At 39.7% G+C, this 23,525-nt stretch overlaps 2 protein-coding genes across 5 annotated transcripts in view; one reads left to right on the top strand and one right to left on the bottom strand.

The window, feature by feature from the left end:
* RNF34 (ring finger protein 34) overlaps nucleotides 1-15,400 on the bottom strand; it is a 32,813-nt gene extending 17,413 nt beyond the window's left edge. Inside the window, exon 1 of one of the 2 annotated variants that reach the window (XM_057491868.1) lies at nucleotides 15,251-15,400. In XM_057491868.1, coding sequence (XP_057347851.1) covers nucleotides 15,251-15,256 — 6 coding nt within the window. In that variant the 5' untranslated portion in view covers nucleotides 15,257-15,400. Of the gene's footprint in view, nucleotides 1-14,479; nucleotides 14,625-15,250 lie in introns of those variants that run through there. The other variant, XM_057491869.1, reaches the window with a different exon arrangement.
* Nucleotides 15,401-15,579: 179 nt separating this feature from the next.
* The window catches only part of ANAPC5 (anaphase promoting complex subunit 5), an 84,013-nt gene continuing 76,067 nt past the window's right edge, over nucleotides 15,580-23,525 (top strand). For 2 of the 3 annotated variants that reach the window (XM_036929251.2, XM_036929249.2), the window contains exon 1: nucleotides 15,580-15,996. The gene's annotated coding sequence lies outside the window, so the exon portion shown is untranslated. The remainder of the gene's footprint in view (nucleotides 15,997-23,525) is intronic. The other variant, XM_057491863.1, reaches the window with a different exon arrangement.

Below are 23,525 nucleotides of genomic sequence, written 5' to 3'. Positions count from 1 at the left end.
CCTTTATCGGATGTGTCATTTTCAAATATATTCTCCCATACTGTAGGGATCCTTCTTGTTCTATTGATGGTGTCTTTTGCTGTACAGAAGCTTTTCAGCTTAATATAGTCCCACTTATTCATTTTTGCTGTTGTTTTCCTTGCCCGGGGAGATATGTTCAAGAAGAGGTCACTCATGTTTATGTCTAAGAGGTTTTTGCCTATGTTTTCTTCCAAGAGTTTAATGGTTTCATGGCTTACATTCAGGTCTTTGATCCATTTTGAGTTTACTTTTGTATATGGGGTTAGACAATGGTCCAGTTTCATTCTCCTACATGTAGCTGTCCAGTTTTGCCAGCACCACCTGTTGAAGAGACTGTCATTTCGCCATTGTATGTCCATGGCTCCTTTATCAAATATTAATTGACCATATATGTCTGGGTTAATGTCTGGATTCTCTAGTCTGTTCCATTGGTCTGTGGCTCTGCTCTTGTGCCAGTACCAAATTGTCTTGATTACTATGGCTTTATAGTAGAGCTTGAAGTTGGGGAGTGAGATCCCCCCTACTTTATTCTTCTTTCTCAGGATTGCTTTGGCTATTCGGGGTCTTTTGTGTTTCCATATGAATTTTTGAATTATTTGTTCCAGTTCATTGAAGAATGTTGCTGGTAGTTTCATAGGGATTGCATCAAATCTGTATATTGCTTTGGGCAGGATGGCCATTTTGACGATATTAATTCTTCCTAGCCACGAGCATGGGATGAGTTTCCATCTGTTAGTGTCCCCTTTAATTTCTCTTAAGAGTGACTTGTAGTTTTCAGAGTATAAGTCTTTCACTTCTTTGGTTAGGTTTATTCCTAGGTATTTTATTTTTTTGGATGCAATTGTGAATGGAGTTGTTTTCCTGATTTCTCTTTCTGTTGGTTCATTGTTAGTATATAGGAAAGCCACAGATTTCTGTGTGTTGATTTTGTATCCTGCAACTTTGCTGTATTCCGATATCAGTTCTAGTAGTTTTGGGGTGGAGTCTTTAGGGTTTTTTATGTACAGTATCATGTCATCTGCAAATAGTGACAGTTTAACTTCTTCTTTACCAATCTGGATTCCTTGTATTTCTTTATTTTGTCTGATTGCCGTGGCTAGGACCTCCAGTACTATGTTAAATAACAGTGGAGAGAGTGGGCATCCCTGTCTAGTTCCCGATCTCAGAGGAAATGCTTTCAGCTTCTCGCTGTTCAATATAATGTTGGCTGTGGGTTTATCATAGATGGCCTTTATTATGTTGAGGTACTTGCCCTCTATTCCCATTTTGCTGAGAGTTTTTAACATGAATGGATGTTGAACTTTGTCAAATGCTTTTTCAGCATCTATGGAGATGATCATGTGGTTTTTGTCTTTCTTTTTGTTGATGTGGTGGATGATGTTGATGGACTTTCGAATGTTGTACCATCCTTGCATCCCTGGAATGAATCCCACTTGGTCATGGTGTATGATCCTTTTGATGTATTTTTGAATTCGGTTTGCTAATATTTTGTTGAGTATTTTTGCATCTACGTTCATCAGGGATATTGGTCTGTAGTTTTCTTTTTTGGTGGGGTCTTTGCCTGGTTTTGGTATTAGGGTGATGTTAGCTTCATAGAATGAGTTTGGGAGTATCCCCTCCTCCTCTATTTTTTGGAAAACTTTAAAGAGAATGGGTATTATGTCTTCCCTGTATGTCTGATAAAATTCCGAGGTAAATCCATCTGGCCCGGGGGTTTTGTTCTTTGGTAGTTTTTTGATTACCTCTTCAATTTCGTTGCTGGTAATTGGTCTGTTTAGATTTTCTGTTTCTTCCTGGGTCAATCTTGGAAGGTTATATTTTTCTAGGAAGTTGTCCATTTCTCCTAGGTTTCCCAGCTTGTTAGCATATAGGTTTTCATAGTATTCTCCAATAATTCTTTGCATTTCCGTGGGGTCCGTCGTGATTTTTCCTTTCTCGTTTCTGATACTGTTGATTTGTGTTGACTCTCTTTTCTTCTTAATAAGTCTGGCTAGAGGCTTATCTATTTTGTTTATTTTCTCGAAGATCCAGCTCTTGGTTTCATTGATTTTTGCTATTGTTTTATTCTTCTCAATTTTATTTATTTCTTCTCTGATCTTTATTATGTCCCTCCTTCTGCTGTCCTTAGGCCTCATCTGTTCTTCTTTTTCCAATTTCGATAATTGTGACATTAGACCATTCATTTGGGATTGCTCTTCCTTTTTTAAATATGCTTGGATTGCTATATACTTTCCTCTTAAGACTGCTTTTGCTGTGTCCCACAGAAGTTGGGGCTTAGTGTTGTTGTTGTCATTTGTTTCCATATATTGCTGGATCTCCATTTTGATTTGGTCATTGATCCATTGATTATTTAGGAGCGTGTTGTTAAGCCTCCATGTGTTTGTGAGCCTCTTTGCTTTCTTTGTACAGTTTATTTCTAGTTTTATGCCTTTGTGGTCTGAAAAGTTGGTTGGTAGGATTTCAATCTTTTGGAATTTTCTGAGGCTCTTTTTGTGGCCTAGTATGTGGTCTATTCTGGAGAATGTTCCATGTGCACTTGAGAAGAATGTATATCCCGCTGCTTTTGGATGTAGAGTTCTATAGATGTCTATTAGGTCCATCTGCTCTACTGTGTTGTTCAGTGCTTCCGTGTCCTTACTTATTTTCTGCCCAGTGGATCTATCCTTTGGGGTGAGTGGTGTGTTGAAGTCTCCTAGAATGAATGCATTGCAGTCTATATCCCCCTTTAGTTCTGTTAGTATTTGTTTCACATATGCTGGTGCTCCTGTGTTGGGTGCATATATATTTAGAATGGTTATATCCTCTTGTTTGACTGAGCCCTTTATCATTATGTAGTGTCCTTCTTTATCTCTTGTTACTTTCTTTGTTTTGAAGTCTATTTTGTCTGATATTAGTACTGCAACCCCTGCTTTCTTCTCACTGTTGTTTGCTTGAAATATGTTTTTCCATCCCTTGACTTTTAGTCTGTACATGTCTTTGGGTTTGAGGTGAGTTTCTTGTAAGCAGCATATAGATGGGTCTTGCTTTTTTATCCATTCTGTTACTCTGTGTCTTTTGATTGGTGCATTCAACCCATTAACATTTAGGGTGACTATTGAAAGATATGTACTTATTGCCATTGCAGGCTTTAAATTCGTGGTTACCAAAGGTTCAAGGTTAGCCTCTTTAGTATCTTACTGCCTAACTTAGCTCGCTTATTGAGCTGTTATATACACTGTCTGGAGATTCTTTTCTTCTCTCCCTTCTTGTTCCTCCTCCTCGATTCTTCATATGTTGGGTGTTTTGTGCTGTGCTCCTTCTAGGAGTGCTCCCATCTAGAGCAGTCCATGTAAGATGTTCTGTAGAGGTGGTTTGTGGAAAGCAAATTCCCTCAGCTTTTGTTTGTCTGGGAATTGTTTAATCCCACCGTCATATTTGAATGATAGTCGTGCTGGATACAGTATCCTTGGTTCAAGGCCCTTCTGTTTCATTGTATTAAATATATCATGCCATTCTCTTCTGGCCTGTAGGGTTTCTGTTGAGAAATCTGACGTTAGCCTGATGGGTTTCCCTTTATAGGTGACCTTTTTCTCTCTAGCTGCCTTTAACACTCTTTCCTTGTCCTTGATCTTTGCCATTTTAATTATTATGTGTCTTGGTGTTGCCCTTCTTGGATCCTTTCTGTTGGGGGTTCTGTGTATTTCCGTGGTCTGTTCGATTACTTCCTCCCCCAGTGTGGGGAAGTTTTCAGCAATTATTTCTTCTAAGATACTTTCCATCTCTTTTCCTCTCTCTTCTTCTTCTGGGACCCCTATAATACGGATATTGTTCCTTTTGGATTGGTCACACAGTTCTCTTAATATTGTTTCATTCCTGGAGATCCTTTTGTCTCTCTCTATGTCAGCTTCTATGCGTTCCTGTTCTCTGATTTCAATTCCATCAATGGCCTCTTGCATTCTATCCATTCTGCTTATAAACCCTTCCAGAGTTTGTTTCATTTCTGCGATCTCCTTTTTGGCATCTGTGATCTCTTTCCGGACTTCATCCCATTTTTCTTGCGTATTTCTCTGCATCTCTGTCAGCATGTTTATGATTCTTATTTTGAATTCTTTGTCAGGAAGACTGGTTAGGTCTGTCTCCTTCTCTGGTGTTGTCTCTGTGATCTTTGTCTGCCTGTAGCTTTGCCTTTTCATGGTGATAGGAATAGTCTGCAGAACTGGGACAGTGACGGCTGGAAGGACTTCCTTTCTTGTTGGTTTGTGGCCCTCCTCTCCTGGGAGAACAGCGGCCTCTAGTGGCTTGTGCTGCGCAGCTGCGCGCAGACAGGGCTTCTGCTTCCTGCCCGGCTGCTATGGACTTAATCTCCGCTGTTGCTGTGGGCGTGGCCTGGCTCGGGCAGCTACTCCAAAGTGGTGGAGTCGCGTTGGAGCAGGAGCTGCTGGGAGGCTATTTATCTCTGTAAGGGGCCTCCCTGCTCCCTGCAGCCCAGGGGTTAGGGTGCCCAGAGATCCCGGATTCCCTACCTCTGGATTAAGTGACCCGCCCTGCCCCTTTAAGACTTCCAAAAAGCACCCGCCAAAACAAAACAACAACCACAAAAAAAAACAAGAAAAAAAATTTTTTTTTAATTAAAAAAAAAAAATTTTTTTAATTAAAAAAAAAAAAAGGTGGTCGTTCGTTTTTCTTTATTCTCCGGTGCCAGCCTCAGGCCTCTGCTCACCGGTCTTTCTGCCCTGTTTCCCTAGTATTGGGGTCCCTGTCCCTTTAAGACTTCCAAAAAGCGCTCGCCAAAACAAAGCAGCAAAAAAGCAAAAAAAAAAAAAAAAAAAAATGGTCGCGCGCTTTTCTTATGTCCTCTGTCGCCCAGCCTCCAGTGCCTGCTCACTGTTCTTGCTGCCCTGTTTTCCCAGTATCGAGGGCCCTGCACTCTGGCCCGGATGGCTGGGGCTGGGTGTTCGGCAGCCCTGGGCTCCGTCTCCCTCCCGCTCTGCCTGCTCTTCTCCCGCCGGGAGCTGGGGGGAGGGGCGCTCGGCTCCCGCGGGGCCGGGGCTTGTATCTTACCCCCTTCGCGAGGCGCTGGGTTCTCTCAGGTGCGGATGTGGTCTGGATATTGTCCTGTGTCCTCTGGTCTTTATTCTAGGAAGGGTTGTCTTTGTTATATTTTCATAGATATATGTTGTTTTGGGAGGAGATTTCCGCTGCTCTACTCACGCCGCCATCTTCCGCCCCTCTGATCTCTGTTTTTATTTGGTCATTGATCCATTGATTATTTAGGAGCATGTTATTAAGCCTCTATGTGTTTGTGGGCTTTTTCATTTTCTTTGTATAATTTATTTCTAGTTTCATACCTTTGTGATGTGAGAAGCTGGTTGGTACAATTTCAATATTTTTGAATTTACTGAGGTTCTTTTTGTGGCCTAGTATATGATCTATTCTTGAATATGTTCCATGTACACTTGAGAAGAATGTGTATCCTGTTGCTTTTGGAGTGTTCTGTATATGTCCGTTAGGTCCATCTGTTCTAATACGTTGTTCAGTGCCTCTGTCTCTTTACTTATTTTCTGTTTGGTTGATCTGTCCTTTGGAGTGAGTGGTGTGTTAAGTCTCCTAAAATGAATGCATTGCATTCTATTTCCCCCTTTAATTCTGTTAGTATTTGTTTCACATATGTAGGTGATCTTGTGTTGAGTGCATAGATATTTATAACAGTTATATCCTTTTGTTGGACTGACCCCTTTATCAAAATGTAATGTCCTTCTTTGTCTCTTGTTACTTTCTTTGTTTGGAAGTCTATTTTGTCTGACACAAGTACTGCAACTCCTACTTTTTTCTCCCTATTAGTTGCATGAAATACCTTTTTCTATCCCTTTATTTTCAGTCTGTGTATGTCTTTGGGTTTGAAGTGAGTCTCTTGTAGGCAGTATATAGTTGGGGTCTTGTTTTTTTATCCACTCAGTGACTCTGTCTTTTGACTGGTGCATTCAGACCATTTACATTTAGGGTGATTTTCAATAGCTATGTACTTATTGCCATTGCAGGCTTCAGATTCATGGTTACCAAAGGTTCAAGGGTAATTCTCTTACTATCTATCAGTCTAATTCTCTTACTATAAACAGTCTGAGTCTAATTTAACTCACTTAGTATGCTATTACAAACACAACCTAAAGGTTCTTTTTTTTCCACCTTTTTCTTCCTCCTCCATTCTTTATATATTAGGTCATATTCTGCACTCTGTCTATCCCTTGACTGATTTTGGGGGTAGCTGATTTGATTTTGCATCTGCTTAGTAATTTATTATTCTACTTTGGTGTGGTTTTATTTCCCCTAGTGACAGCTATTTAACCTTAGGAATACTTTCATCTATAGTGGTCCCTCCAAAATACACTGTTGAGGTGTAAATTCTCTCAGCTTTTGCTTATCTGAAAATTGTTTAATCCCTCCTTTAAATTTAAATGACAACCTTGCCAGGTAGAGTATTTTTAGTTTGAGGCCCTTCTGTTTCATTGCATTAAATATATCATGCCACTCCCTTCTGGCCTGTAAGGTTTCTGTTGAGAAATCTGATGATAGCCTGATGGGTTTTCCTTTGTATGTGATCATTTTTCTCTGTCTAGCTGCTTTTAAAAGTCTGTCTTTATCCTTGATCTTTGCCATTTTAATTATGTCTTGGTGTTGTCTTCCTTGGGTCCATGTGTTGGGAGATCTGTGCACCTCCATGGCCTGAGAGACTATCTCCTTCCCCAGATTGGGGAAGTTTTCAGCCATTACCTCCTCAGTGACATTTTCTATCCTTTTCTCTCTCTCTTCTTCTTCTTCTGGAACCCCTATAATGCAAATATTGTTCTGTTTGGATTGGTCACACAGTTCTCTCAATATTCTTTCATTCTTAGAGATCCTCTTTTCTCTCTGTGCCTCAGATTCTTTGTATTCCTCTTCTCTAATTTCTATTCCATTTACCATCTCTTCTACTACATCTAATCTGCTTTTAAATCCCTCCATTGTATGTTTCATTTCAGATATGGAATTTCTTAATGATTGAATCTCCAACTTAAATTTGTTCCTGAGTTCTTGAATATTTTTCTGTACCTCCATGAGCATGTTTATGATTTTTATTTTGAAGTCTCTTTCAGGAAGAGTAATGAGTTTAGTTTCATTTGGCCCTTTTTCTGGGGTTTGTGAGATTTTAGTCTGAACCAGGTTCATTTGACATTTCATATTTCTATGTGGCACCCTCTAGTGCCCAGAAGCTCTAGTCTCTGGAGCTGCTCAGCCCCTGGAGTGAGGTTGGGGGTCACAGGGGAGTAGCACTGATGCCTGGGGGAGGAAAGAGCTGTTTCCTGATTCCCAGCTGCAGTGCCTGTGTCCAGTGTCAGAGCCAGTGGGCAGAGCACACAGGTATAAGCCTCTGTGCTTTGGATCTGAAGCTGTTATAGGTGGGGCCTCCCTCTGGCTGGCCTGATGCCTGCGCAGTGACTGCCAGTTTGCGAGCTGGTGCCAGCAGGCCAGGAGCAAGATGCAGCAGACTGTGTATCACAGTGGGGGGCCTCAGAGCTGAGTAGCCAGCCAGGAGGATGGAGCGCTTGAAGCTCCTGAATGTTCCCAATCTGCTGGGCAGAGCACACCCAGACAACTTTTTCCACCTATCCCTTCTCCCGCACAGCAAGCTCCGTGCAATCTCCGTCCCTTCAACAGCCCTCTCCCTGCTATGAAGCCTCTCCGACCGACCGCCTTTCCTTTTTCTCAGAGCGGCCGGATGTGGATCCCTGTCCTCCACAAACGGTTGGAATCTCAGTCTCAAGTATTCTGCCTGTCTTAGCTTTCCAACCCCACTAATCTCCAGAGCACCATGCAATGTAGGTTTCTGCTCCCAAAGCAGATCTCCAGGGCTGGGTGTTCAGCAGTCCTAGGCTTCCACCACTCTCCACTCTGTTTCTCTTCCTCCAGCCAGTGAGCTGGGGTGGGGGAAGGGCTTGAGCCCCACCAGATCAAGGCTTTGGTACGTTATCCTGTTTCTTGAGGTCTGCTCTGTTCTCCAGGTTTATGCAGTCTGGTGCAGCCTTATTTCCTGTTGCTCTTTTAGGATTAGTCGTATTAACTATATTTTCATAGTATATGTGGTTTTGGGAGGAGTTCTCTGTCTCTCCTCTCATGCTGCCATCTTGAATCTTAGGAATACCTGTCCTTTTTTATTGCATACTCAGAGAAACCTGATAACCAAGTTTGTTAGAAGTATATATAAAAATATTTTTTTTCAGTGAGGGCTCAAGGCAGTCACCCATGCTTAAAGAATGAAAGCTACAGTGTTTGGAACCAATGGGCTTTTGCCCCCTGTCCTGATTCTTAAGCAAATGCTAGACTCTAGATAACGTGGTAGGTAAGGAAGTCCAGGTAGGTGAGGTCTTATTACATAGCAACACATGACAATTTCACAGCTCATTTACTTTGTCTAAGTCTTGCTGTTTGTCCAACATGCTCTTTGAAAAAATTTTTTTAACAACCTTAAAAGGCTTCATGCTATAAAAGATCATGCTCTTCTTGCTACTACCCACAAGTAATATGCTATATTAAATACAGGGAAAGAAGAGGGTAAAGCAGTAAGAAACCATAATACAATGTTCAAACATTCTTTAGTATCAGGGTCACTGACTCAAGTATTATATGGCTTCACATGCTGTAATCCTCAAGAAATAATGATGTGTTTAGAAGCCAATTTAAATTGTAATTAATAGTTCATACCTTTAAATATATACCTCAGATTCTACAGCCATGGTTTCTTTTTTTTTTTTTTTTTTAGCAATCAGCAAAGTTATTTTAATGAGGATTGAAAAGGAAAGGGCTCCTGCTACTCAAAAGGTGTTCCAAGAGAGGATGCTGAGGGCTGTGGTGTCTGGGGGTTTATTTTACCTCCTGAGAGGAGAAAGTCCCACCCCCCACCCCACCCACCCTGAACCTAGAGAACTGAACTAATACAGCCATGGTTTCTTTAAGCATAAGAGCATGAAAACCCAGATTTACTAACAGTTCTTTTAAAATGAGGGTTCTTTCAGCAAAGGGTTCATCCACAGTGCTTTAAACAGTGAGCTCTTAAAACAACTGAAAATGTTGTTTAAAAAGATTCAGTTTACACATAACATTTTTTGGAGGGAATACCTCAAAGCAAATACAGAAAGTACCATCAGCATAAACCTTTCTTCACTGCAGGAGTTGAAAGAAGAAAGGTTTTGAGAAGTTCAGCTTTCTGCTGACTTAGCTACTAAACAATTAAACAGCTGTGTTAGCTTCTCCCCTCCTTCTGATTCCTGGTTATGTCTAGCCAGTTCCTTGTGGACAGGACTTCTTTCTTCCACAGCATCTAGTTCCACCATCATGACTGATAAGTAAATAATGTGCAAAAGGTTTCTTCACATTACCTCTTTAAAAGCACTGTAACATTATTTACATTTTGTATGCTACTTAGAAAGTTCAAATTGTGTCTTGTTGAGAAAGAGTAATAAAGGTAAAAAAGATTGTGACCTAGCAGGCCAAAAGTTTCAAATGATACTTCCTTTTAAAAGAGCCCTGTCACACATTTTGTTATTTCTACCAGAAATCAATCTTACAATGAGAGTAAGGGAAGGATACACATTTTCAAAAAATGTTAATGAGTACGATCACTAAAATTCCCAGCTGCAAGTATTCACAGCTCTGGTGAAGGGAACACAGGTCTTATTTTGGGAAAACAGGTAGAATCTCTGTAGACATCAATATTGGAAGGTAACAATTTTGTTCCATTCCTCATATTTCTATAAAGGGAATTTCCTCTTCATTCCCCAGAAGGGAAAATAATAATAAGAATACTTCTATCTTCTTTCAGGCTTCTCATTAAAAAATAAAAATTAAAAAACAAAGCTGAAGCCAATTCCCAAAGTGTTATCACAGGGAAACATGTTGCTATAATCTATTATTTGGTACAACTCAGCCAAAGACCATAGCAAGAGGGGAAGAGAAAACACTGAAAAATCTAGGTTTTAGCCTCATTAGATTTATGAACTTAAATTTGGATAAAACCTCCCAATAAGAGAATAATCTCCCACTAAAAGACACTCTTAGTATCATACTGAAGAACAAATCTACCTCTGTGTACTATTATCATGACAGTAAAATTTGCAACACTCTATCCTTCTTGACAGTTCAGAAATTTGAAACAGTTGTACATTGGTCACTAGATTTATTTGAAGTACTTTTCTTTCCCATTCAGCATATTTTAAGAACTTAATTTCTAGTTCCCCTTTAAATCCTATGCTCAATGCACCCATTGCTGAAATGAAGATGAACTCTTTAGTGATTTGACCTCTCCAACTACTCTGGAGCAGGTACTTTTAGTCCCAAGGGTGCTGTCACTGTCTTTTGTTAAGCAACTGCCTAGGCCTGTGGAAAGGTCCGTAAGACAGTGGCTGGATTCACCAGGGAAGCCTTAAAAAATACTGATACCTGGGTCCCTACTCCAGAGATTTTGACTTACCCGGCCTGGCTATTAAAATTTTTTTTAAGTTCCCCATGAGATTCAAAAGTATAGCTGAGATTTAAAGGTTAACACCTGCTCAGTCTAGGAGATTTCTTCTTCCTGCTTACATGGTTTCAGATGAATAATCACTCTCAGCGGCTTCCTGAAGGGGCCACAGTTACTCCTGAAGCCTGTGCCTCTAGAGTTCTAGAACTAAGACCTCAATCATGTGCTCCTCATGAATGTCTACATCCCCAACCCCCATCCCCTCAAGCCACAGGCATGAGACATGCCTCTAGGGTTTCCTTTCGCTCTATAGTTTCCGCTAACTCTTTCAGAAAAGCTCAGCTGGGTTTTTAACAATTTAATCTGATTCTTTCATTAGTTCCTTTCCACATATTGGCCTGGAACTTTTGCTGGAATTTGGTGCCTTCATTTTATTTGCTCTTTGCTTTTTGGCCCAATTTTTAATTTCCTAACTTATTCCTTTACATGTTTTCTTGTGTGAAATATCCAATAATGGGAGAAAAACAAAGATTTCTAAGTCCATCAAAAACAGCCATTGTTCAAGCTGTCTTTGTCCTTCTTCACCTCCAAGTTGAACCTTGACATTCACCTAATAATGTTTGAGGTGCCCTATACCCAACTTTCCCCTCCCAAATCTGTTCAAATTTTCTGTTATTACTTGATATAACAATTCCAATTTTCAAGTGACAACATCTATAAAAGCAATTAGTGCACCAAGTTTTCAGGGGGCCAATAACACAACATTTTTCACTCCCAGTTTGGAACTAATTAAGAAATGAGAGACAAATATAAATTTAAATACTTGCTTCTCTACTGATAACACCAGTTGGAGAACATGACTTTAGCTCTGCAGCCACTGGTCTTGATAATATGCCACCCAGTCACCAGCACAACTGACCAACTGCAGCTTACCATCTAGTTGACCAGACTGTCATCCCCAATAGGAAAGCGAAAGTACTGAGCCAAGCGTGTTCAGCAACTTTGCTAAAATTTTACCAACATCAAAGTTCTTCTTTCCCTGGTAGCAGAAGTAGTCAAAGGGTCCCTCCTATTAGAAATTCCCTTCCCACTCTAGAAGTACAAAGGAGGGGAGTGCTATCCACAAGCCTAAACGATCTACATGAGAGTGGGACTGACAGTCTCTAGTGCTGAGCCGCTTATTTCCACAAGAATAATGTATCACCAATTTTATAAGCACTCTCTCAGATCCCTCAGATTTACACACTATAAACCCATTCTGAATCATCATTTCAGTCAACAAAGCAAAAGAAAATGTGTTCAAGAGCAGTAGCCAGTCTTCTTTCTGGCAAAGTGCCAGCGTTTTCATATGGCCTCAAGGTTAAGTTGTCTTTGATTGATTGTGTTTGTGTGTGTGATCTAATGTGCTTTTAGAATCTCTGTGGGTGGAAGATATGTCCAAAACGCTCAGTTTAAAGAATTAACAGATTTTGAATACTAAACTACATCAGGATGTGATCCCCTTTAATGATTCCATCAAATGTAATAGTAACCAGGTAAACAAGAATGAAGAATAAGAAAAACTAAGGCGGTCCCCATATGGTAAAATGACAGACAGAAAGTTGATGGGTTTGAAAATAGCAGAAAACTAAATGATCAGTCTAAATCACTTGCTTTTGATTAAACTTGGTAAACCGCAGTAATAATAATGCCACCTCCCAAGAAATACTTGCCATAACTCTAAATTTAAATATGATAATATTTACAAAGTTATCTTAAAGATAAGGCTGTAAGTTTCAAATTCAAAAGCATCAATTACCTTGGATATTGTAAGAAGCTACAAGGACCAGGAAGGAACTCAGTTCTACCAATGAGAGCTTCTTCAGAGAACTCACTCACCACAGGATTTGTTTTAAATTCCAAACAACTTCATTTTGCTAAAACTCAATGTCCTTGTGCGAAATAAGATGAAATCACCAGTGACATAAAAGAGTAAGTTTATATTTCAATTAGGTTAAACTTTCCTCCAGAACTTAGAACTAGAAGCAAAGCAAAGCAGAAGAAACAGTTCAGGTAATTAGCAAAAATCTTTACCCTCAGCAGAGCCACTTGAGAAACACATGTTCCTTAAAATGTGAAAGGATTTCTATTGAAAGTGTTTCAATTGAAATACAATATGCAGGCAACTGTGCCTTAATGACCAAATATCAGAGCATATATCACAAAGAAGGAAATTCTACATTCTAAATTCTCTCTCTCATATCATCTGGACATTAAGCAGGCTACAAAAACAGATGCTGATCTTAAAACTAACATTTTTTTAGGCAAGACATTTGGTCAAATCGATTGATTTTTACAGTAATATGTGCCAGAGATCATAAATATTACCTTTCTCCTGTTTGGGTTTTGTTTTCCTTTTTTTAAAACAGTATACTTGATCTTTAACACTATTTCCCACCTTTCAGAGAGGGAAAAAAGAAAGGAAATTACATTCAACAGATTACTTCCTCCTTAATAACTCATTCTGACTCGGAAGAATGAACTTGATTAGTACAATTAAGGATGAGAGCAATGTAAATATGGAAAAACAGGAAGGAGGATTAAGTCAAGTTAATACAGGATACCAGTCTGGATTTTTTTAATCCCTTATATACCCTGTAAGTAGCATCCCTTAGATGCTATTCTAAGGTTAAACAGTTGAGTCTTTAGAGATAAAACCTTTTTCAAAACATCAGTTTCTAAACAAATTAAAGGAAAAAAGTAAATATTCATTTCACACATATACTAAAATCAGCTGCTCCTGAGTTTGAGTGAAAATGTGATTTTCTAATCCGATTGCTTAGCTTTTAAAGTAATTTTAATGCCATTAAAAGTTCTTGCTTAGACGAACATTCACGAACATTAGAATCCATGACATCAGGAATCACTGACTGCCCAGAAATCTACAGAAGAGCATACCCCACAATTAAACAATTCCAATATAAAACATAAAGTAATAAAATTAAGTAGCCCAATCCTAAATTCTGCAAATCCACTTCCCATAAAAATAAATGAAAAGCAGTATCTACATAACTGTCATCTTGCACAAACTGATGTCTACTCAAGTCTGCATTTTATTTCATAAAATATCTTCTCTACGTTTTCAACTGCCACCAAATTTTGTTTCAAAGATTTCATCTCAGAAAGCAGTATCTTCCACTTAAATTCAAAAACACTTGTTTCTTAATGAACTTGATTAAAAATTTCAACACTGGACCTATCCCTACTTCTCTTCTTCTATATCTAGTTCCTTGATGGGCTGAGAATTTAATGGCACTAATAAAGATACTGAGATTCTTTGAGGCTATATAGATACACACACACACACACCCCTATGCACATACACATATATATGTATCCCTATTTTGCTTTTGAATCTTAACACGGCAAGATGGTTTTCAGCAAAGAAAGCTAGTTTTAGTTATGTCAGTAGGTATTCTGATTTGCAATATTTTCTAACTAAACTAGGAAGACAGAAATAAGCTCTTACCATATCCTCATACTTTAACACAGTTCAAAAGCCACCTATTCCAAAAATCTTTCTTGCTTCCTGCAGCCAGAAATATCCTTTCTTGCTAAGAATTTTGCATTTTTTTATATCTTACAACACATTCTGCCTTATAATGTGATTATTTTTGAATGTCTCTTCTCTTTTGATTGGCAAACCCCTAAAAGGGGGGGGGGGATTGTATTTTCTGTGACTTCTACTCTCCGAGTCTTACTCAGCTAACACATAGAACGTTCAACAAAATATTTGCTGAGTTTCTCTAGCCACTTGACACTCCCTGTCAATCTTCCTCCACGAACCTTTGAGACTCTGTGAAGGTAGAATTTTAAGATAGCAGTTCACTGTTATTTTCCTTACCCACATCAAGCACCTCTTCATTGAGATTAATGAAATCGCCAGTGTCTGAAAGAGAATCACCTTCTGACTCATTCCACTTGATTTGAGTTCAGCAAATGAATCGATACCTGAATTGATTGTTGTACACTGCTCTTCAGAACTCCCAGAGATCAAGTTGAGAGAATCAACTCCCAAAAGTAGGCCAGAATCTACCTCCTCTCCCTCTTCTTAAACTTCTCACTCAGTGTTGCTCCCACGCTCTCACACCCACCTTGAAGAACTCAAGCTGTCAAATTACTTGCTGCGTACCTAGAGGCGATGGAGACATCTAGTTTGCCAGCGCTCTAGATCACGGCCCTAATGTTAACTAAGCCTCCAAAGAACTTCAGGGTGGGAGCCTTACTCCCAGGCATTTCTAACCTGTTAGTCGGCCCCAGCCTCATGACTCCCTGCACCACTCTTTTCCCCTTATCCTGCAGGTCCCGTCCTGCGACAGTCCCGTGGTGTTCGCGACAGTTGGGTTAGTTCAAGGACTCGGGGCGGGAGAAGCCACGCTGTGGGCAAACGCACGGAGAGCTGAAGCGACACTAGAGGGAGGGTCTGCTCAAGGCCCCAAGGACGCGAACAGATCCCTGCGCAGAGGGGGCCCACAGACGTGAGAGCAGCGGGCTCCAGCCTCTCCCCGCTCCTGGGGCTTGCTGAAGGAGTCGGAAGTGTCTGGGGGCCCAGGGTTTCTGCCCGGGGCTGATGAAGGCCCTGGACGCCGGCCCGGGACGCCCCTCAACGGAGCTCTCCAAGGTGCCGGCGGGGTAACCGCTGAGGCGAAAAGAAGGCACTTAAGGTGCCTGGGCCAGACCGGAGAGGCGAGGAGGAATTGCCCGGCCCCACCGGTCCCTCACCTTCATGGCCGCAACCGGCGCGTCTCGGTCGGCTCTGCCGGGGAGCTCAGCAACATAGCAGCTTCGCGCACAGCCGCCCTCGCTCCTTCTGGGCGGCGATTACGGCACCTCTGGAGGAGACCAAGCGTCCGGACGTGAGGCGTAGCCACGCCCGCCGCACGTCCCCGGAAGAAAGAGTGGCGGCCCAGTCGGCCAATCCGAAGCTGACACTCAGCCGGCGCCGCCGTGTCTACGAAGAAAGACTGTTTCGCTCGGAACCGAGAGGGGCGGGCCTGGGCGTGGCGGAGAGCGCGGGGCACCCTCCGGGGTGTTTTTCCCGGTTGGATCTCTAAAACAGGAGCTGCATTCTCTGAGGAACCGGTTCGGGAGTGAATGTGCTGTAGGACGAGGTGATCAAGTTACCCTGGCGGTGAGGGCGGGAAGGGGCGTGGTCAATTTGAAAACGCCGGTTGAATTGAAGGCTTTTGTCAATAACCGTCAGAGCAGGCAGGGCCTTAGATTTCCTCCATAGACATTCAAGTCTCTCAGACTCGGTGTGGACCTCCGATCTCCTCACAGGAGGATCGGCGGAGCAGCGGCTGGTGCGCACGCAAACACGGGGCTTTAAAACACAAGTTTTTATTGAAAACAGATGAAGAACCAACTGTTCTCAAATTCCAGCTACTCTTTTAAGGAGCAACGTTCAAAATAACCAAGTCCTAGTACAATGAGAGAATTCGGGTGAGCCGTTGGAGTTGACTTCCGAGGTAGTAAATTAAAGTATCGATTTCTTCAGCCTAATTTGGGTGACACTCTGTTTTCCTACACTTCCTCTCCCCGCTAACTGAACCTCCATTTAAATATTTGACATGTCAGTTCACATGAGGACCTAAGACTGTTCTATTCCTTTTTAATAGATTTGCTTATATTGTACTATGTCAGAATAATCCAAGCCATACCATTTCCTTAGGCTGAAATAATACTTGTCTTTTAGCTTCTATTTTAGCTTACCTATTTTTCTTGCTTCAGGCACTGCTCAGATAGTGTAACTTAACTTCTTATTCAGTATAGTCGTGGATTTTCTTTGAAAAAAATGCAAGGAAAGCTTTTCAGTCACCATGTCAGAGTAGCAACTGAGCTTCACTCAAAAAGAACGAATTTACTCTTATAATGATCTAGGGATAAAGAAACTCAATAAAAACTTGCAAATGGTACAATCCTTATTTCTCCCATGTTAGAAAGGAGCTGGCAGGCCTACCTGTTAACAAGTAAGCACGTGAGAGGATGCTCAACATCAGCCATCAGGGAACTGCAAATGAGATACCACTGCACACCCACCACAGTGGCTTAAAAAAACAAACAGAAAATAAGAGTTCAGAATGTGGAGAAAGTGGAACATTAATACATTGCTGGTAGAATGTAAAATGGTGCAGCTGCTTTGGAAAACAGTGGCAGTTCCTCATTTAGTTAACTGTAGCGTCCATATGAACCAACAATTCCAGGCCTAGGTATAAACCCAAGAGAAGTAACATATGTCCACAAAAAAAAAACCCTTATACATGAATATTCATTGTAGCATAATCACAATAGCCAAAAAGTGGAAACAACCGAAATGTCTATCAGTAGATGAATGGATAAACAAAAGGTAGTCTATCCATATGATGGAACATTATTCAGTCATAAAATGGAATGAAGTACTGAGACGTGTAATATACTGTGGATGAACCTTGAAAGCAATATGCTAGGTGAGAGAACCCAGACCCAAAAGGTCATATATTGTGTGATTCCATTTATATAAAATGTCCAGAATAGGGAAATCCTTAGAGACAGGAAGTACAGTAGTAGTTGCCAGGGGCTGAAGGGTTTAGAGAGAACTGGAGTGATTGCTAATGGGCACAGAGTTTCTTTTTGGTGTGATGAGAATGTCCTAAAATTGACTGTGGTGATGGTTGCACAACTCTGTAAATACACTAAAAACTATTGTACAATTTAAATGAGTGAGTTGTTTGGTATATGAACTATATCTCAATAAAGCTGTGATAATAACAGTAATAATAATGATATTGAGAAACAACTCACCTGAAAAAAAAGTTAATATAGATGGACAGTGGCCAGAGAAAGGCAATGAAAACTCTCAAGGGTAGGGAGAGATTTAAGTATTAGAGACCATTTTAAAACTGCAATTCTTGAGGAAGACTTGTCTTATTCTGTGCCTAGCATAAAGCAAGCTCCCAACAAATGTTTGAGTGAATTCTTTTTTCTGAAAGGAAGATGATACTGAAAAAAAATCATACGGGTGTAAATAGGGTACACATGAGTTCACAATCTCTAAATCCTTGGGCTTGAAGTTGGGCTTGAAGCTTGAGAGGCATTTTTTGCTTAAATATCATACTTTTTCAATAAGAGATGCATTATGTGATCAAAAATTTTTTCTTTGTTTCAAACTTTATATAATGACATCTTTCAATTGTATATTAATTGTACCAATTGTGGTTCAGGGAAATGTGATCTGTTTCCTAACGTAATCATAATAGCTTAATACTTTGTATTTCAGAGTCAAAAAGTATTATCAAGACGTGTGAGATAATTTATCACAGCTCAACTACTTGCTTAGGATGTAATGAGCTGTTCTCTGAAGGTTTTCTTTTCACCCCTCAAAAAAAAAATTTTACTGATCTCACCATGTTCTGTATATCAACTTCTAAACTTATCTCAAATTCAAGAAGAAAAGTTTCATTATTTAAATTTTTTAAAGTTACTGAGTTATCTCTTTCAACATCATGTGTACTCATAAGACAATAGGGTAGAAAGCTAGCTATTTTTATTCTAGCAATGGACCCTCTCAAAGATAATAAATCAAAGAAGACCATGTGAGCCTTTTGGAAAGTTGGTTAGCAACTTGCTTATTTTGGAAAAGTTCAAACATATATGAAGTAAATAGTGTAATGAACTCCCATGTATATATCACCAGTTTTAACAATTCTTTACATTCTGCCATTCTTATCTCCAGCACTTGCATCTTGCCACCCACTCCCCACCTACCCCCATCTGAGTTAAGTTGCATCATTAGATTAGAGCCTGACTGGTTGCCTAGATATGAACCAAATGAGAGTATCTGAGAATTGAATCTGGTTTGTTACGTTGTGTTTATCCTTGGTCACCTTCACAAATACACCATTTTACTCAGGTAAGTTACTCCATCCTCTTTGTGGCCATTGCTTAAATTTCATCATGACTTAAAAGACCAAAGGGATTCTCTAACCTCATTTCACCTGAGTTTGAAAATGCCTAAATTGAAGATAGGTCATAAAATCTACTCATAGGTAGAATGAAAAGGCATCTATGGGGAAGTTGGGGTTCCTCTAGCCAGGATCCTCACTGAACTTAAACCACTTGATGATGTAACTGGCCTGTTGCTAGGCTACTGCTTCCACACCCATAGGCAATAAGCTATTATTGCACTATAGAGAGAGTTCGGCCCAGACTGAGCGGAGGCTGCTCGATATACAGCTGGGAGAACAAGCCAGGTAATAAACCCTTTCACCTCAAGAACATTCTAATGTCATTTCCTTGGTCACACTGAATCCATAGTGAACTTGCCTGGGGCTGAAACCCATTGGCAAGACAGGATGTCTTCACTGTAATGCGTAAACGAGGTCTTATCTGTATCCTGGCTGTCTGAGTGACTTCTCCAGTAAAAATGGTTTCAACAATGCTTAACTGCACTTTAGAGAATTATGTCTGCATCTGGAGAACAGATGGTTCCACAGAATCATTTGTTTTGGACTTGTAGAATCTTCTTGGAATTCTACTGGTGAATTACTTTGCCAACTTGAACATATATTCCTCTTCTGCCTTAAGTTTCCCCATCTGTAAAATGGAGATAATTAACTGGCAGCATATGTCTCACAATTTGCTGAACGGTAGAAGAATCCCGATACAGAAAGTGAAACAGAAACAGAATTTAAACAGAGTAAAACAATAATGCGAGGCCATCTTATATTTCCTTTAAGTAAATTGGAGCACTTTACAGTCTTTCCACCCTCTAACCCACTTAGTTGGCAGAAAGGGGATAAGGTTTTTCTTTTTATGGCTTGGGAAACTGAGCCACAGAAATGAGCTCTCTTGCCTGAAGCTTAGGGAGGCAGTGATGAGAAATAGAACAGCTGCCAAGCCGTCTGTTCCCCAGCCCAGTGCTATACTCACCTCTATTGCTATTCTAATAAAGAGATGGACCTTGTAAAACAAATTAATGCTTGTACATTCAGATCTGCATTCACGTATAGCCTCTTTATGGATACTGTAAATATTATACAGTAAGGAGGAAACCATTCACTCACCACTAAAATGGGGAGTCAGTACAGTTTTGCACTGGTATTGATAGCTCATGTAATTTGATATATGTTAAGCACCCACTATGTGCCAAGCACTAAAAAGAGGGATATAACTCTCTCCTTAAATGGCCATGTAAGGGAAAAATGTCAGAAGTGACATATTGGTTTTCAAGGGTTGCCATATCAAAAAGCTAAAAACCTGGTGGCTTAAAACAACAGAAATGTATTCTCTTGAAGCTTTGAAGGCCAAAAGTCCTAAGCTCAGGTTGGTAGGACTGTGCTTCCTCCAAAAGCTCTAGGGAAGAATCCATTCCTGCTTCTTCCAGCCTCTTGTGGCTCCAGGCATTCCTTGGCTGGGTTGCTTCACTCCAGTTTCTGCCTCCTTCATATGGCCTTCTCTGCATCTACTTTTCTTTTTTCTTTTTTCCCCTCTAGTTTTATTGAGATATAATTGACATACAACATTGTATTAGTTTTAGGTACAACATCTTGTAATAAGAGGACACTGGTCATTGTGGTAGGGGATGAAATGGGTGAAAATGGTCAAAGATACAAACTTTCAGTTATAAAATAAATGAGTCAGCTAGATGCATTAATGATAGCTCTCAAAATATATAAACAGATAGCACTACAGTACTGTGCAATTTAAAATATGTAAAGGGACTAGAACTAATGTTAAGAGTTCTTATCTAAAAAAAAAAGCATGTACATGTGCATGCACACACACACACACACACACACAAGAACTAAAGGAAATTTTTGAAGGTGATAGATAGATGATACCTTGGTTCTAGTAATGTTATCACAGATAGTACGGATATGTCCAAGCTCATTAATATGTGTACATTAAATGTACTGAAGTTTTGTATATTAATTATCTGTAATTAAAACTAAGAAAAAAGTTTTATTAAAACAAGACAACTAAAAAAAAAAAAATATATATATATATATATATATATATACATATGTATGTAAACAGAACTTCAGGTTTCTGGTCCTGTAGGTAAAGAGCTTGAAAGTGACAGTCTTGTCCTACATGAAAAAAACCTGAACAGACTGAAAAGATCAACAACTCTTGGATCCATGAGAGAGGAGGATACAGAGCACACCACTGCCCCCCAAGTTTGACAGATCGGCGAATGTAAAGAACTGAGACTCACCAGAGCAGGGAGGCAGGAGAGGAGATGGCCGGTGGGAACCAGTGCCTGAGCAGGAAACCTGAACTACCAATGATTCTGAGAGTTAAAGACATGAGGGGGCCCAGTCATTGGGCAGCCCCTGTGATATTGTGAGATTTACCTCAAGAAGCTTGACCAGATTCCCATAGTAAATACTGAAGTAAAATCTCAGGCTTCAAGCAGGGGGAGAGGGGGAAAGGAACCACTTTGAAAAAGGCCAGAGCACTCATTTCATAACAAGACCTGCCCTCAGGGGAAACCTGTTAACTAGAACCTAACTAGCTGCCTTGCTTATTATCAGAACCCCACTGACCTGGGGAAGGGAAATACCCAGCTGCAGCTCAGTCTAGCCATTCTGTCCCACCTAAGGTGGAGGAAGGAAACAAATACTGTGAAGTTCACAGTCCAGAGCACAGGTTCACTAAAAGACTGAGATTTGCATAGGACTATATACTTCATCTCTCCCCACACCTCACCACCATACAACTAAAGGCCTATTTAGAGTAGTTCCTTTTACCTAGTGCATCATGACTGGCTATCTAGAAAAAATTATAAGGCATAACAAAAGGCAAACGACACAAGTTGAAGACACAAAACAAGCAGAAGAACCAGATATGGCAGAGATGTTGGCATTATCAGATTGGGAATTTAAAACTACTATGATTAATATGTTGGGGGTCTCATGGAGAATGTAGACAGCATAAAAGAACAGATGGGCAATGGAAGCAGAGAGATGGAAATCCTGAGAACCAAAAAATGCTAGAAATAAAAAATACTGTAATAGAAACAAAGAATGCCTTTGATGGGCTTATTAGTAGATTGGACATGGTGGAGGAAAGACTCTGAACTCGAGGCCGTTTTGATAGAATCCTCAAAAAGCAAAGAGAACAAGACTGAAAAAAAACAATAGAATGTAAAGAACTGTGAAAGGTGTGACATACGCATAATGGAACAATAGAGAAAGGAACAGAAGTAATATTTGAAAGGATAATGACTGAGAATTTCCCCAAATGTCAGACAGCAAACCACAAATACAGGAAGCTCAGAGAACACCAAGCAGGATAAATGCAAAAAAACACAAACAAATAAGACTCCTCTGCATATCATTTTTAAATTATAGAAAATCAAAGATAAACAATCCTGAAAGAAGCCTAGCTTGTAGAGGAACAAAGATAAGAACCACATCCAACTTCTAATAAACCATGCAAGCAAGAAGAGAATGAGTGAAATATTTGAAGTGTTAAGAGAAAAAACCCCACCAACCTAGATTCTGTACCATAGGAAATTATCTTTCAAAAGTGAAAGAAATAAAGACTCTCAGAATAACAAAAGTTGAGGGAATTTTTTGCCAATAGAGCTGCCTTACAGAAAAATATTAAAAGAAATTCTTTAGAGAGAAGGAAAATAATATAGGTCAGAAACTCAGGTCTATGTAAAGAAAGGAAGAACATATAAAGAAGAAATATATGAAGGTAAAATAAAATCTTTGGTTTTTCTTATTCTTAAATGATATAACAACAGTTTGTAAAAATAATAACAACAATGTATTTTGATTATTTGATTATAATTCATGTATTTTAGGATATGTATATTTATGTATACTTCTGTTTAACTGAAATTAATGACAGCAATGATACACAAGGGACAGGAGGAAGAATTAAGGGTATTTTATTATTAGAGGGCATTCATACAACCCATCTGTGATATAGTGTTATTTGAAAGTGGACTTGAATTAGTTGTAAATGTAAATTGCAAACTCTGGAGGGACTGCTAAAAATGTGAAAAAGAAGTGTAACTAATATGCTAAGAAAGAATAGAAAATACAATCATATAAAATGCTCAATTAAAACCAAAAAAGGCTGACAAAGAGTGGAAGGCAAATAGGAACAAAGACAAAGGGAATAGAAAACAGCAAGGGGTATGGTAAATATTTGTCTAGCCATATCAATAATCACTTTGGATGTTAATGACCCAAATGCACCAGATCAAAAACAGAGATTGTCAGAGTGCATCAAAAAAATAAAAAATAAAAGACAAACTGTATGTTATCTACAATCAACCCACTTTAAATATAAAGACACATATAGATTAAAAGTAAATAGATAGAGAAAATATACCATGATAACGTTAATCAAAAGAAAGCAGTAGTAGCTCTATTAATTCAGACAGAGCAGACTTCAAAGTAAGGAAAGTTAGGACAGAAAGATCAATGATAAAGGGGTCAATTCCCCTAGAAGACACAAAAATTGTAACATGTATGCCTCTAACAACAGACCACCAAACTACACAAGGCAAAAACTGATGGAACTGCAAGGAGAAAGAGATGAATCCTTTATCATAGTTGGAGGCTTCAAACCCTTCTCTTAGACATGGACAGATCCAGCAGGCAGAATATCAGCAAGGACATAGTCAAACTTAACAACATCATCAATCAACTGGATATAATTGACATCTATAGATTACTTGATCCTACAACAGCAGAACACACATTTTTCTCAAGCTTCCATGGAGCATTCACCAAGACAGACCTTACTCTGGGCCATGAAACACACCTTAACAAATTTAAAGAATAGAAATTATACAATGTCTCTTCTCAGACCACAATGGAATTAAACTAGAGAAAGATACCAGTAAGAGAAAGATAACTGGAAAACCCCAAAATGTGGAAATGTATAGAGTCAATGCTCATATACCACTCAATCACTGATTAAAAGAGATGAACTGAAGTTGATACAGACCTTCTGTACTGATGAGAGGCAATACAGTTCTGTGGTTAAGAGTCCA

The sequence above is a fragment of the Manis pentadactyla genome, chromosome 14 (genome assembly GCF_030020395.1).
Source record: "Manis pentadactyla isolate mManPen7 chromosome 14, mManPen7.hap1, whole genome shotgun sequence".
In the NCBI taxonomy this organism is placed as follows: Eukaryota; Metazoa; Chordata; class Mammalia; order Pholidota; family Manidae; genus Manis; species Manis pentadactyla.
Note: the sequence above shows the minus strand (reverse complement) of the source record. Positions and strands in the feature narration are given on the sequence as shown.